Source organism: Ixodes scapularis, unplaced genomic scaffold (assembly GCF_016920785.2).
Source record: "Ixodes scapularis isolate PalLabHiFi unplaced genomic scaffold, ASM1692078v2 PGA_scaffold3__209_contigs__length_174095766, whole genome shotgun sequence".
Lineage (NCBI taxonomy): Eukaryota > Metazoa > Arthropoda > Arachnida > Ixodida > Ixodidae > Ixodes > Ixodes scapularis.
Window position 1 is genome coordinate 30,027,246 of NW_024609868.1, and position 14,253 is coordinate 30,041,498.

Here is a 14,253-nt window from a genome sequence, read left to right on the forward strand (position 1 = left end):
AATTCAAACTCCCTTAATTCAAACTCGCAGATAACTCAAACTAATATGCAGGTCCCGTCCTATGTGTTTCTAAGAAGGAAACTCCTCGTAATTCAAACTTTGCATTATTCAAACAAAGTTTTGATCCCCCTTGAGTTTAAATTAAAGAGATTCCACTGTAACAAGTTTATATGTGATAACTGAAAGTGTGTCATTTGTGCTTATGTGCTTATTTTATACTAATGTTATTTTATAGCCTTTACCACATTTGGTATGCTAAAATCCTAACTGCATTAGTATTGTATAAAAAATAAGTAATATATTGTTCTAAGGCAGCTCGAGCCCATAGGGAGAAGTAAATTAGTTGACTGAAAATAGCAAGTTTAGCACGCCCGCCACACGGAAAAGTTAATATCTTTTTAATAAATGATATTGTCACGAGTGACAATTGACGAGGCGATAATAACTGAAGAAACTAAACGTTTAATGGGGTGAACTTGTGCCCAAAACAAAAATGAAACAAAACATAACAGTAGAGCGTCACGGGCGTCGATGGCGGCGTGGCAGCAGGATCGCACGCTGGGGAGAGACTGATTTCGGCTTGCCACGCGGAGTGCCTCTTGTAGTCGCGTGGGTTTCCAGAACATTCAGTCTAGAAAGTTTGGCGCGTAGAACATTCAGGCCGCGAACAAGCAAGAGGATTCTCGAATTTATTAGAAAACTAAATTCCAATAATCCATAAAAGACATGTCACTCCCAGGAATCGAACCCTGGCTTTTCGCGTGGGAGGCAGGCACAATTACCGTCAGGCCAAGCGCACGCTGCCTACTTGGCCAGCTGCGCGCGCAGCAATGCAATGAAACCCATTTAAAACAAGCCCACATACAGCGAATTATTGTGTATATCAAACTCACAAAAAATTTAAATAAAAATGCATGTAAAAAGTATGTTTTATAATGAATCACATATTGGCTATATCGAACTTTTCCCCCTGGGAAGGCTTCTGAAAACGCACTAGCAATCGTCTTCTAGCCTGTCCCTTCCCGCAAAAAAGAAGTGGGAAAGAAAGAACACCCAGCCAAACAAGTCACCCGTGAACGAGCGACCGAGCAGGCTGCGAAACGTCGGGAAATTTAAACCAGTTGGTAGAGTACTTCCAGTTTCTTTTCTTAAAAAGAAAATTCCAAAAGCTCAAGTTGCAAGCAAAATTGAGCGAAGAGAAGTGATTCAGAAGGGAGAGAAAGCTAAAACAAATACACACTGCACGCACGCACAAAAAAAATAAAAACTTTTCATTCCAAAACGTTTACCCACGAAGAGAAGCAATTCAGGAGAGAAGATTAAAAAAAAACTGCACGCGTGCAGCAAAAGAAAAAATAGATTCGCCACGTTGTTACAAGCCGGAAGTGAAGAGATGAGAAAGAGAAGCTCTCGGCCTTACAACGAAGTCGTCATGAAAGTTTGTTGTAAATGTTTTTTGCTATATCGAACTACTTGCTATATCGAACTGATCGTAGCGTTTTTTGCTGTTCATTGTAAATGGGTTTGACTGTATGGGATTGAATCAGCTTGCGATACTGAGCGACTATACGAGCGTTGCGAGCTGAATTGCCGGCCCCATGTCATTTGATCGAAGTTACATTAATTTTCCCATGTCGACAGGGTATAATGCAAGAATTCAATGACTGCATGCGTTAACATAGCTTGAATAATTGTAAGTGACATTTGTCTAGCCGTGTTTGAGTCCACTATGTCTACATAATTTTTACTGTGACTCGCTTTGCTGTGTCCAATCACTGCGTGTCTCGCCATATCGTGGAAGTAATTCTACATAAAATAGGCATTTCTACAACAATAATTGCGCAGCTCGATGTTTTCGACTTCAAACAATCATTTTTCTCTAGACGTCTTACATGCATACTTCGTGCCATTTCATACCGATTATTTAGCAGTGTAATATTTTGCCAGTGTAATAAAATGCTTTCTAGCTCAGTTGCTATGTGCAGTTTACATCTTAGCTAATAAGACACGCTTATGCGACTAAAAGCGAGTTATGACTGTCAACCCATGCGCCTTGCCTTCGCTTCGGCGCTTCGACGCACACCCCCAATAGCCTTCCTTTGCGACGTCATGGGAAAAGAACCACAACCTTTTCTTCTAGGAGGTGTCGCTACGGTGAAACCGATGCTAGCAAGCAAGGTCCATAAAGGGTTGCCACCTCGAGCTATTGCTTTAAAAACCCGACGGAAACAAGACGGCTTTTATCGAGCCACAAATTCTACGCCTGTCCCCTCTCTCACCTCTTGAGCACCTCCAGCCAGGCCAGCTCTGCCCGAGCCCGCTCCACGAGGTCCCTCTCCTGCAGTCGCAGCAGCGCCAGGGGCCTCTCTGCCCCGTCCCCCTCCCTGCCGGGCACTGATTGTCTCTCGGTCAGCGAGCAGCTCAGCAGGTCCTTGTCCAGCAGGAGCGGGTCAAAGGCCGAGCTCTGGCTCCACATCCGAGCGCCCGTAGAGTCCTGGGACGGAGGTCGGGGTCAGAACAGACAGATGCGGCAAGAGTGCCGGCTTTGAGGAACAGTAGCAGTAATGGCGGATTAACCGATTCAAAGCATTTGAGTTACTGTAACTAGTTATGACTTCGATAACTAAATACTTTCTTTAGCTAGAACCGAGAGAGAGAGAGAGAATTTAAAGTTGCGGAGAGGCGAGCTAGAACAAAATTTCGGTAACTGTAACTGAGCTACATTTTTGCAGTAATGCGCAACTTAGTCTAACTACAGCTCTTCTCAAATTGCGTTGGGCAAACTGAAAAAAATTCTAATTGATTTGGATTCAACATAAGCATCAAGTAATGTTACTGCCTCAAACTCTATGTGAGCAGTGCTGGATTGAGATAGAACTGTGCCATATATCTTTCCCACTCTAGGAAATGATTGGTCGGTATGTAAATCACACCTAAATGTTCCAAAATATTTGAAAAAAAAAGTGTTTTTTTTTTCAGTAGCTAAAGTTATTTTTAGGAATAACTACAACTATAGTGGTGCATTACATTTGCAACAATGCAACCAAATTCATGACTTCGGTAGCTGTAACATAATTACTTTTTAAGAGTAAGTTTTACCGCTCTGCACAGCAGACTCAATAATTCAAACTACTCCCACTTTCGGCTAGCTGAAATTAATTCTAAATACATTTCACTGGCTGTTTACTATGCTTATAGTATTTTGACACACTCAATAGAAATGAGCAGAATGCAGTAGATCGTCTCTACAATAAAGACTCGCAGCCAAGATGTGGATACACATACAGAAGCAAAATATGTTGAAAATATATACTGAGAATAGTGAAGGTTTTTTTTCAGAAACAAGACTGACTCTACTGTGGTAATATAGTTTTGGTGTAACAAATTCTGTCCCAACCTCAGTGGCACTGCTGTCAGCAGAGAGGGGCACCAAGTTTTTTGGCTGCCGTTTTTTGGAAGGAGTCGGCGGCTTCTCTTTCCTTTTGTCCGTGCTGGAGTCTGCAAGAACAGCAGTGAGAAGGATGCCAGTTAAAGTAGGGTGTGATGTCTGCCAGCCATTTGGTCCATGTTATTTCATAAATAATTATTACAAAAAACAAACGAAGGATTAACAAACATTTCATAGCCAAACACGGCTTAGGTAGTACACAGTAACATAAAACCATTTCAGTAGTGTGTTCTCAGATCTTTTACTTATTATTATTTTTTTCTTTTTTTTTTCCCCTAGACTGATTGTTTACAATCATCATAATCATTATTCCATGGCAGTGGCTAAAGACGTTTGGAGGAGTCATAGTGGCTAATTGCTCATGCAGTAACACAAGAAAATAAAGAGGATATGGATATCATGGCTGATGGAGATGCTGAGGAAAAGTAAGACAACCAAAATGATTGACCCAGTTAAAATATTAACATACCAGCATTAAAAAAATGCTGGCATACCAGCGTATGCCAGCATTTTTTACTTAGGAAGCCCATTTTTCCCATCGTTAAAAATTAACAAGAGGCTACCTCTTATAAGTGTGTCAGACAATATGATTTCATCTAAAGCCATCATATATGATAGCTTTAGATGACACAACTGCCAGAAAGAACCATGCCCATTACAATGGAGACGGTCCGAGCTAGCTTAGTTTGCATTAAAACTGAGAGCACCAAAAGTTACTGAGTGCACTCCAACATGATTTAGGTGCCGTTTCCTCCTTCCATTTTCTGACAAAAGTTAGATGAGAGCCCTTTACAATGCCCATAGCTGGTGGTGAAGGTAATCCTCAAACTACTTTTTATGGCAAACCTTAATAATTAATGTCACCACGTTCATGTCCCGAACATGAATCGGCATGCTTGAATAAATGGAGCAACCACACTAGGAAAATAACTACTAAGGGGCCACTTAGTTATTCGGCTACCATGGTTATTTTCAAAATCGAAATGGGGATAGGATCACTGTTTCCGGTGTCATCACTCCGGCAGCTAGAGCTCCCATATACAATGATTCTAGTTTCATCTACAGCAAAGGAATTTAGCTTAGAGCAACATAGTATTGTGACAAAAAGAAAAAGACAAATAGATGCATCTAGAAGACAAAAAGATGCTCAATAGAACAAATTTCCAAATGCTCACCGCTCAATCCCAGTGCTCCCAGCTCCTCGGAGACCGATTCGGAAAGAGCACCATCCTTGCTGTTGTCAAGCTCGGTGGGCGGTGCATCCGGAGCCCCGCTGCCTCCGTCGGCGCCATCTTTGGTCAGCGGAGGAGACCTACTTTCCTCTGTCGTGGTTCGCCGAGTCGTCGACGTCTTCTCGTCGTCCGACTCGAAGCTTCCTTCGTCTGTGATGCCGGGGGCCGTCGTCGACGAAGCCGAAGACAATGTATGCGGCTTTCCGTCTAAACTATCTTTCGCAGCCGGTCGCTTCTCTTCGGCGTTCTGGGAAGGATGCACGTAGGAACCGAAACCGCGTGTCGCCAAGCTTGCTGCAAGAGCGGAGGCGGCGGCGACAGTGCCTGCAGTGAGGAGGCGAGCGAGGTCTTCGCTGCGTCGCTCCATCATGGATGGTCCGCGGTCCTTGAGGGAAACGAAAATAAAAAGTCATCTCAATAAATTACTAGGGTAAGGTAAATAACCAAAACATGTGAACAGGTGCAAAGGTTCCACTTAGGAGCATTTGTTAATTACAAGTAGGAAAGTCCATTTTGTCTTTTTTCTTTATTGCCCAGTCTCGGTTTTTCTTTATATTTAATGTTGACCACTTTGCCTCCACTGTTATTTCTAACATTCATCTGCAGCTTCTGTTAGTGTTAAACTTTCACGCCTGCTCTACTCAATATCACGAGCATCTTATTCCCCCCACTAGCAAGTTTAGTAGGCACTGCACACAACCAAACAGATTGTTCAATCGTTGCGTGTAAAACTTGGAGAATGAAGGTGCAAACAATTCACAAATTCAGCAATAAGCATGAGGAACTACTCCCTGTTCACTGCAGTGGACTGAATGACCTACTAACAATTAGTTATTAGGGGACATCTAGCTTTCCTTTCTCACACCGTAGCCTGTCAGATCGAGTCCTCTGCACACACTAACTGTCAATGCCTAAGCAAGGAAGGCAGTAGTGTCGTGCAACTCCACCTTCGGCACCTTCAGTGGGGTTGCACGGTGCCACAGCTCGCCTCACTAAAAGCACAATTCATTGTCCGATTTTCGTGCACCCACACCGTGGTACTTGAGCTGCGGTGGCTGTGTTCAGCTTCATTGCTTCGCACCGGCGTTCTCGCTTCAAGCTTCCCCTCCATGCACCAGTGCACACACATCAAGCTTCATCGCTTCGCGTCAGAGTGCTTGGTTAGCTCGATTATAGGTCGGCCCCAAACCTTGAAAAGCTGTGCCAGAAAAAAGATGTCATGGCATATTCTAACATGTATTATACATTGCTGAGTTCCTCACCTGAACTAACTGTCGTGCTGTTTCGGCCGACGCCAGGGCAGCTTTGGCTTGGGCTTCCAGCAAAATCCAGGCTCGGTCGTCGTCGAGGTTCACCTTCCTGGGCGCCGCAACTGCAGGCACACACGCTCCCCCTACAGCCCCGAGGGGCGGCAGTGCTGCAGAAGAGCTGACGAGGCCGGACTTCTTTTCCTGTCGTCGTTCGGAAGCCTCAGTGAACTGCCATTATACAGGGTGCCAACAAACAGAACCGTGACACACGGTACACCTGGATGATGGTGTTATACTTGAAACAACTTTTTCTGGCATTTCAGAAGTGAAGGCCACGCATGCACAGCTTTGATTGGAGCTCAAGGTGTGAGAGTGCGCGGGTACCGATGGCTTTGGCTTCGTTGCCAGAAAAAGTTGTCCCCCCATATAGGCTTGTTACCAAAGATTGCCACTCAGCAGTCAATGCCATCCTCACCTCCTGCACGGAACCCCGTGACACGTCCCTCGAAGCAGGAGTCGAAGGCATAACATCGCCTTCTTGCGATGTTTTTGCACTTTCCATTCCAACTGAGGGTGGAGTCAAGTGAGTGGCTTCGCTTTCCTGACTCTGTGCAGCAGTCATTCTGACAGAAATAAAATTTTGTTTTATTATACTTTTTCAGACTGTGCGCACAATCATGCAATAAGGAATGCTGATACTCTGGCGTACGTGTCAGCCGGTGGTCCCGTCGTCATGGTGCGGTGGACGTCACCCTGGCGACCTGCGCTGTCACGGTGCGACTTTCTGGTAGCACCGTGAGCCGTAGAATCCTCCAGCAGCAGGGACGTCCTCAGTTCTCCGGACGTTCTTTCCGAAATTCGCTGACTTGGTTTTGCCTCACCTGAATTTTGATTTCATTGTTACGTAAGTCAGCATCCCCACTCCATCAAGCTTATATAACGCTTAGAAAAATAGAAGGCACCAATGTTACGAATGCCTACAGGCTGCTAAGATGCTTGGTGTATAGATGCCTACATATAAAACGATGGCAATGCTATCTTCCATGTTTGCTCGCAAACAGGCATTTGCTTGATGACAGTAGAAATTAGCGTGCAGTGGCACAGAGGGACTTTTACCCCAGCTTCTTCGGCGCTTTCCTAAGCTCAACAAGCGAGCAAAAATATCATTGCACGAAACCATGTTTCTCTTATATCCCTATTGGGGGGAGCATGACTTTCCAAAACGTGCAGCCAAAACAATAATGAAACTGTTGGTAGTCTTGCCCAGTAAGGTACACGCTACCACAGGTACTACTATATTTCGTCGGAGACCTCTTTTGCACAGAGAAACTGAAAAAAATAACTACATTAGTTGCAATGTTTCGCCGTCCAAACACTCACGGAGAGTTTTCAGTGGAGAAAGGGGTAGGTCAGCACTCCCGCCAAAGCTCGGCAGCATAGAGTCGCCTCCCAGGCGCGTGCTCGTCAGGAACGCTGCAGAGCGTGCAGCAATTGTGCAAGTGAAGGTCACGTCCCTTTCTCAGTCCTTACATCTTGTCTGACCTGAATGTGGGCTAACCACAAAGGCTACAAGCACAAGTGGGCAGCTTTGATCAGTACTCCCATTGTATGAGCCCTCGTGCAAACAAGGCACAACCGAATGCACGGAGCTCGTATTTGTAGCCTTTGCAGTTAGTCCACACCAAGGTGAGACATGTAGTCTCCTTGACTACAGAGAGCAAATGGTTCTCTGGTCTAACAACCTCATCCATTTCATTTCGACTGACCTAAAGGGATGCACTCCAAACAAAACGTGAAGCCAGTAGAGCACAATTTTGAAAAGGAATGTCCTGATGTTTCCATAAGAGACGTGCTCTGAAAAAACTAAGTCTATTAGTGAAATGCCACCTGTTTACTTCGAGGCTTTCAGCAAGGTTACTGTTTGAGTAAGACAATGGTACTGTAACACAAGTGGCAAAGAATATAAGATACATAATTAAAATATGTCGATAAAAAGATCTCGGTTATTGTATCACAATTAAAGGCCTATTTGATGTTCACAAAAAGAATAACGAGCCGACAATGGTGATAGCCTTCGTCGCGATGTTAGCGATTTGTTGAATCCGATGCCAATTACAACCTCAGATAACCATTTAAGAGCCCATGAAGGGAGGCGGGTATATATTTTAAATGCGGCAGAACCTTTTAACTCTTTCCTTACGGCGCCTATTCAAATCAATCAGTTCAATCAATGGATTTCAAGCCCTTTGTTACGACGCAGTCGGCGCCGTTCTTAGAGACATGATGCCATCTAGGATATTACGGAGGAACTCTACTTCGAGTTTAGATTTTTGCTTTTCTGAGAGGGGGCGATTTTTCGCCTGACTTTAGAGTTCGGGGATTGTGAGCAATCGCATCAAGCGTGACATCCTTGTTGTGCGCCGACACTCCTCAGAAATATTTTCCGACCCTCGATTCTGATGCATGTGCAATTAATTTTGTGGACGAAAGTGGCAGCAGTGGCTCAGAAGCTAACGGTCACTCGTTGAATTATAGTTTAGATTGTGGCAGGGGGTCGAACCAGCCAGGATTATCTGCAGGTGCCGTTGGCATGTGTCGTTTTGCGTGCCGAGGGTATTTATTGCGTCCGTGAGCTTACATCAACATCAAATGCATTACTTTTCGCTTGAGGTGTGTCAACCCCATATAGAATTGATTTTATGCCATCAGCAGCAAAACAAGTGAAGTTTCCTTTGAAATGGTGGCCCGCTCCCGACCTCGGCATAATGCTACGGGGCAGAACGAGATGCTATGGTCGGGGCTTCAAAGAATACCGTAAAATACCGGGAAGCACCCACCCTACTTTCACTGAAAACTAGGTTAATCTAGACACGGGCGCTTGTCCAGTCAAATCAGTAAAAACCGGGATGACAGCCAGAAAAAAGCTTTGAAAGCAGGGTGAACGGAATCGGAGAAAACACATTCATCTTCACATGATATCCGCATCATCACCGCTGGCGGTCTCGTGGCCGCCGCAACGGGACGAATATTTTCGGCTGATGCCGGTGCTTTAGACGGGGTGGGCACTTAACGTATAATTTACAGAATCCCCAAGTTTGGGCAAATGTTAATACTGGGCACTTGTACAAAGTGGCCACATCCGTGGTATTTTACGGCAACCCTTTTTTCATCGTGGGGCTAACTTTATTTTTTTAATTTTTTTTTTGCAGAACGAGAAGTTATGCACAGAGACTTTTCAAACTTGCAAAATGGTACAAATTTATATATATATATATATATATATATTTTTTTTTTTTTTTTTCCTTTACTTCTAATACTTTGCAAGGCACGCTGAAGTAAATAAAAACTTCAGTGTTGGTTACACAAAATTTGATATTATTTTTTTTTCCTATGCTATATAATAAATATCTTTTTTGACATTTACATTTTCAAAAAGAGAATTACTTTAGCTACATTTTCACATGCTTGAGTACACCATAGTAGCAAATTTTACGGCTGAACAACTTTTGTTTACTGGGACCACCCCATAACAGTTTTTTTTCCTACGGTAAGGAAAGGGTTCAAATGAAACTCTCAAAAGCAGAACTTTTTGGGTAACTAGAATGTAGCTAAGTGTCCGTTTGACTTCTCGCGGCATCAGAGTTATCTCCTGGTCTCCTAATAAGTGGGCGGATTCTGCCCAGTCTTTTCGGGTTGAAGCGATTCTAATGCGTCTTGTCAATGAATGTGGAATTTCGCTGCATCACCTTTGACATTCTTTTTCCTCCAAGCGCTCGCAATGTTGTTCGGGTCGGGCATCAGGTGATGTGAAGGCTCTTTGTCCAGGGTGAACAGCCTCAATGCATTGAAGCTTGGTGCAGAGACCGCCTTGTCGTACATGCTGACGTCCCTGCTTTCGACAACCTCTCTCGGAGCCTTCGATCTGTCTTCCTCAGAATCCTGGTGTTACAAAACGTCAAGAGGTCACGCCATTTACAGTGGCTCAAACCTTGGGAAAGCACGGTCCCACCAAAAACAACAAATATTGATAAATGCTAAATCATCTTGCGGTACTAGTGTACATTTGCACACCTGCCAACACGGAGAGAAAATGGCACAGCAAGAGGGTTGCTGAGACTCGAAACTGTGGCATCTCAAGGATTTCAGCATAGGGTTTCACACATCTGCAGTCATTTCCCCGACAATGGTGGTTGTTTTCGTCCGTCTGCATCCCTACTATGTACTTCAGTGTCGTCACATTTTGGAAAAAAATCTTCCAAAACAATGAAATGTGGTCACTCGTGCTAAGCGGTACACTGTGCTCAAGAGAGAAGTCTGTGCAAAAGCCTCGGTATGGATCATGCTGTTCACGCAGTCAATCTCGGTAAAACTGGCTAATACCCTGCTTTTCTGCAGCAAAACAAAGGTAGTTCGGGTGCTTCCGAGAAGGGCTGTGGACCCTGATGTCAGTCTTACTGCTGCGAGATATGCCGACATCACAGGTGTAAGTCGTACAAAATTACAAACTTGTCATCACTTCTTGAGACAAAAAGAAAGGTAGGTTGTGTGTATGAAAAGGCCACAAGTTTTAGGCGTGACAACGTCTATGTGCCGAGTTTAGTGAAAGGAGACGCATGTACTAAGTGTAACAAATTTATTTTCACAAAATTAATGGAATGAAATGCAAGTATCAAATGCAACACATTTATTTGCTGGACGCGGGTCGCCACATCGCCACAGCTGCACTGGACATGCGAAGCGCATCACGAGAGGGCGGTGCAGGTGACGTCATGTCAGTATTGAACATATACTATGATCATCTTGTTGGGTGCATATCTCTTGAACGGATGGAGATATCTTGTTGATTTTTTGATCATTGTGTTTGGCTTGATGAGGTCTATCTATGTTTAATATTTATGCGATATGTATACAGACAATGCCAGCTTCACTCCATGGGACAGCTAATGATTAAAAAAAGAGGCGCCAATGTGGTTTGGACGGTCCGACCTGGCTTAGGTGACCTCCAATTGTTATAGATACCCGCCATCAGACATAGTCCATGTGCACCAAGTGCACAGGCATATGTGCTTGTGATAGCAATGTGGCTATATACTGTGTAAAGTAAACTTTCCAAGAGGAAAAAAAAAGGTAAACTCACGCTAAGCCCTTTGGCCGCTTGTCCCTTCTTGAGTTCTTCAACATGAGCTCGAAAAAAGTTCCGTGCCATCTCGGCAGCATCGGCCTCCTCGACGCCGCATATCTCTGAAATCAGAAGAATGGCTCACTGGCATGCCTAAAGGTCACGTACACCAGCTGGGATAAATAAAAAAAAATGCTACCTATCAGAACTGGGTTACAAGGATAAACATCACTGAAATGGAATGACTGATAAAAACACCAAGGGTACAAAAAGAATGTTTCAAGACACTTCAAACTCTGTAAATAAGGGCTTCAGCTCCCAATAGGCAATAATCGGAGCTAAAAAAATTATCCTTCAAAAGTAATCAAGTTGGCTAAAGTTACCTAACCTGAAATGTAAACAAAGTGATGAGTACAATTACAACTCTCAAAGATTAGAGTTACTAAAAAAAATATTGAAATAGAATTTTTCACACTATTTTAAAAAGTGACTAATATCAAAATAAATGACAAGCTGCCCAAAACTGTTATAAGAGCCATATTTATGTGAATGTGGGTAAGCACCCGTGCACTGTTGAGGACGATATGAAAAAGCCCAGGCAAGCAAGTGGCTCCAGTCCCATCTAACGGAAGGAAGCTGAGTTATCATCGAGGCTATTGTGTGAATGAACGGCAATTCAGAGGCGGTTCCACCCTTGTTGTGACCCCCCCACTTCGTCGGCTGCAAACGATTGCCCAGTCAACACCGATAGAACTAGTGCAAGGTAAAGTAAGATAAAAAAAACTTCGGCCTTTCCACTCTGGTGAAGAAGGAAGAGCAGCGAAGCTGTAGCTTTTGTCCTCAGGTAACTTTCCAGGCGAGCGATCTGCTCTTCTTTCGCAAGGGAACCTGAAGCACTCGACGCAGTGGAACTTGAAACGATAGCGGCCTTGCGGCGGTTGCGGATTCATTCGCGCTGCTGCACACATCGCCACTCGTTCCGTTCCCGCTTTTCTTCCTTTGAAGAAATGTTGCCGCCATTTATGAGTGACGGCAGAAACCAGTCGTCTAATTCCCGAAGCTGGAAAGGTTGCCGCGATCTATGAGCGACGGCAGCAAGCAGACAACCGGCGAACACAACACTCTGGACAGCTACTCCCATCTATGAGCGGCGGCAGCAACCAGAGTGTTGTGTCGACCACAGGTGTCGACCACGGGTGTCGACCACGGGTGTCGACCACGGGTGTCGACATTTGTTTGGTACCGATTATTTGGTGATACTAGCTTTCAACAGCTCCGCTGTAAAACTGCTTATCATCTTTTATCCTGCTAATCTATTATCAACGACCAAAAACTGATCACTCAACCAGTCGACTGGGCGAATACAGCCATGCTTGATTTTGCCCTTTGTCAGAGAATACCCCTATATATTTGGTGAAATATGCATTAACTCCTGGTCAAGCAGGTAATGTCAGCAAATATTGAACAACCGCTGAAGCCTCGATAATGGTTGAGCTCTCTTCCGATAGATAGTGCGGCAGGCCTTGCAAGCCACGTGCTTGCCTGGGCTTTTTCATATGGTCTGCAACTGTATTACCAATTTCTTTCTAAAAAAAATCATGAGCCATTCCACTCTGTGAAGGTGGATCACCAGAGAAGCTGTTTAGCACACGACACAGACGTGACACAGAATTTTGAACAAAGGTACAAACACATTTATTGTCTTCATCGGTGGTCATCGTGACAAAAGGTACGCACACACATTTATTGTTGTCTTGATCGGTGGTCATTATTTCGCGTGGATGACTATCGCCACCCCGAGGAGCCGGACGAAACTAGAAATGCGCGACGGGACCGCCATCCCGGGAGGGTGGAAGGAAAGAAAACTAGGCACGCAAGCGGCTTGGAACGATGACAAAGAGCGGGCGGTGCGAGCGTAGCCATTGCCGACGTCGGTCGCATGGCGGAAAATCTTTGAAAAACCTTTATTATCTACTTGAGAGTCTACTGACCTTGAAAATGGTGCTTGTTGATAACTAATCTACTGAATACACCTATTGCTAAAGTACCCAGGCATCAAGAAGAATGCAGGGAATGGCGTTCCACGCACTGCACGTGCCGACGTCTGCAGCAGTAACTGTTCTAAAGTAAAAGCCTAAAACAAATGTCATCTTGCACGAGCGTTCGTCAATGCTTTATTTTGGTTATTTACTTCAAATCCTTTATATCTTCCCCATATATGTATATGTGTGTATGAAAAATACACAGAACCCTAGCCATAAACAACTTCGCTGTAAAAAAACATATGGATATAGGTCGGTCCTAATTTTTAAAAAAAAAGGAACGTAAGAAACTATATTTAGATATATCTTTCACGGCGTCCCAGTTATCCTAGCAGAAAATAACTCATCAATTGAGTCGGTCACGTCATCGTCTCCACTTTCAGAAGACGTCGTCATTGTCACAATGTCAGCGATGTCGCAAGCAACGAGCTAAAAGTTGCGTGAAGACAGTTTGCAAAATGGTAGGATGATGGCAGCTGCGATGACGAGGAGACAGTGTTCTACACCTGGTAAGATCACGCAATTACTATGTCAACCATATGCTTCTACGCCATGGAAATCGCATGAGCCAGTTGCATCAAGCTTTGCTGCTGACACTGTTGCATGCTCGTCAGACTTCACTGCATTGCACCGGCATGTTAGAAGCAGCTGCTGACAAGGGAGAGCATGTCAATGGGCTGTAAAATTTAGCGCACAATAGATCGCCCTTCTCTGGTTACCATTATAAGTTGACCCTTACCTAAAAGAAAAATGGAGCAGAAGAAAAACATTGACCTAGTTTATTCAATTGATGGTAAACTACAGTTATACTAAAATTTCCTTGTCATTTGGGAGACATTTAAATACCAAATCGTACACTAATTACAGTAACTTAGACACTTCTAATTAGTTAAGCTACATTACCCGAGTTCGAAGAGGTTCCACCGCCTGCAGCGTCCTGACTGTGCTCTGCTACGACAGCGTCGAGATCGGCTACGTCAAAAGCCGACACAAGCCGCCTAAGCCTTGCAGGAAGATCCTCATCATTCTGGCCGCCTGCACACACACACACATACAAAAAAAAATTAACTGGATTGAAGTATGCACCTCGAAACCATCAACACTCGTAACCGAGACCCAGTCTTTCCGGAACTGTGCTGGTAGCTCGGTTAAGCCGTCAAAC

At 44.3% G+C, this 14,253-nt stretch overlaps 1 protein-coding gene across 1 annotated transcript in view; it reads right to left on the bottom strand.

Annotated features, from left to right (window-relative positions):
- The window catches only part of LOC8024115 (centrosome-associated protein 350), a 54,265-nt gene that overhangs the window by 21,692 nt on the left and 18,320 nt on the right, over window positions 1–14,253 (bottom strand). The window contains exons 15-24 of the mRNA XM_029992875.4: window positions 13,995–14,126; window positions 11,068–11,171; window positions 9,677–9,869; window positions 7,311–7,403; window positions 6,640–6,811; window positions 6,406–6,553; window positions 5,943–6,131; window positions 4,624–5,065; window positions 3,398–3,498; window positions 2,280–2,494 (exon numbers count right to left, since the gene is read on the bottom strand). Of these exons, the coding sequence (XP_029848735.3) occupies window positions 2,280–2,494; window positions 3,398–3,498; window positions 4,624–5,065; window positions 5,943–6,131; window positions 6,406–6,553; window positions 6,640–6,811; window positions 7,311–7,403; window positions 9,677–9,869; window positions 11,068–11,171; window positions 13,995–14,126 (1,789 nt within the window). The remainder of the gene's footprint in view (window positions 1–2,279; window positions 2,495–3,397; window positions 3,499–4,623; window positions 5,066–5,942; window positions 6,132–6,405; window positions 6,554–6,639; window positions 6,812–7,310; window positions 7,404–9,676; window positions 9,870–11,067; window positions 11,172–13,994; window positions 14,127–14,253) is intronic.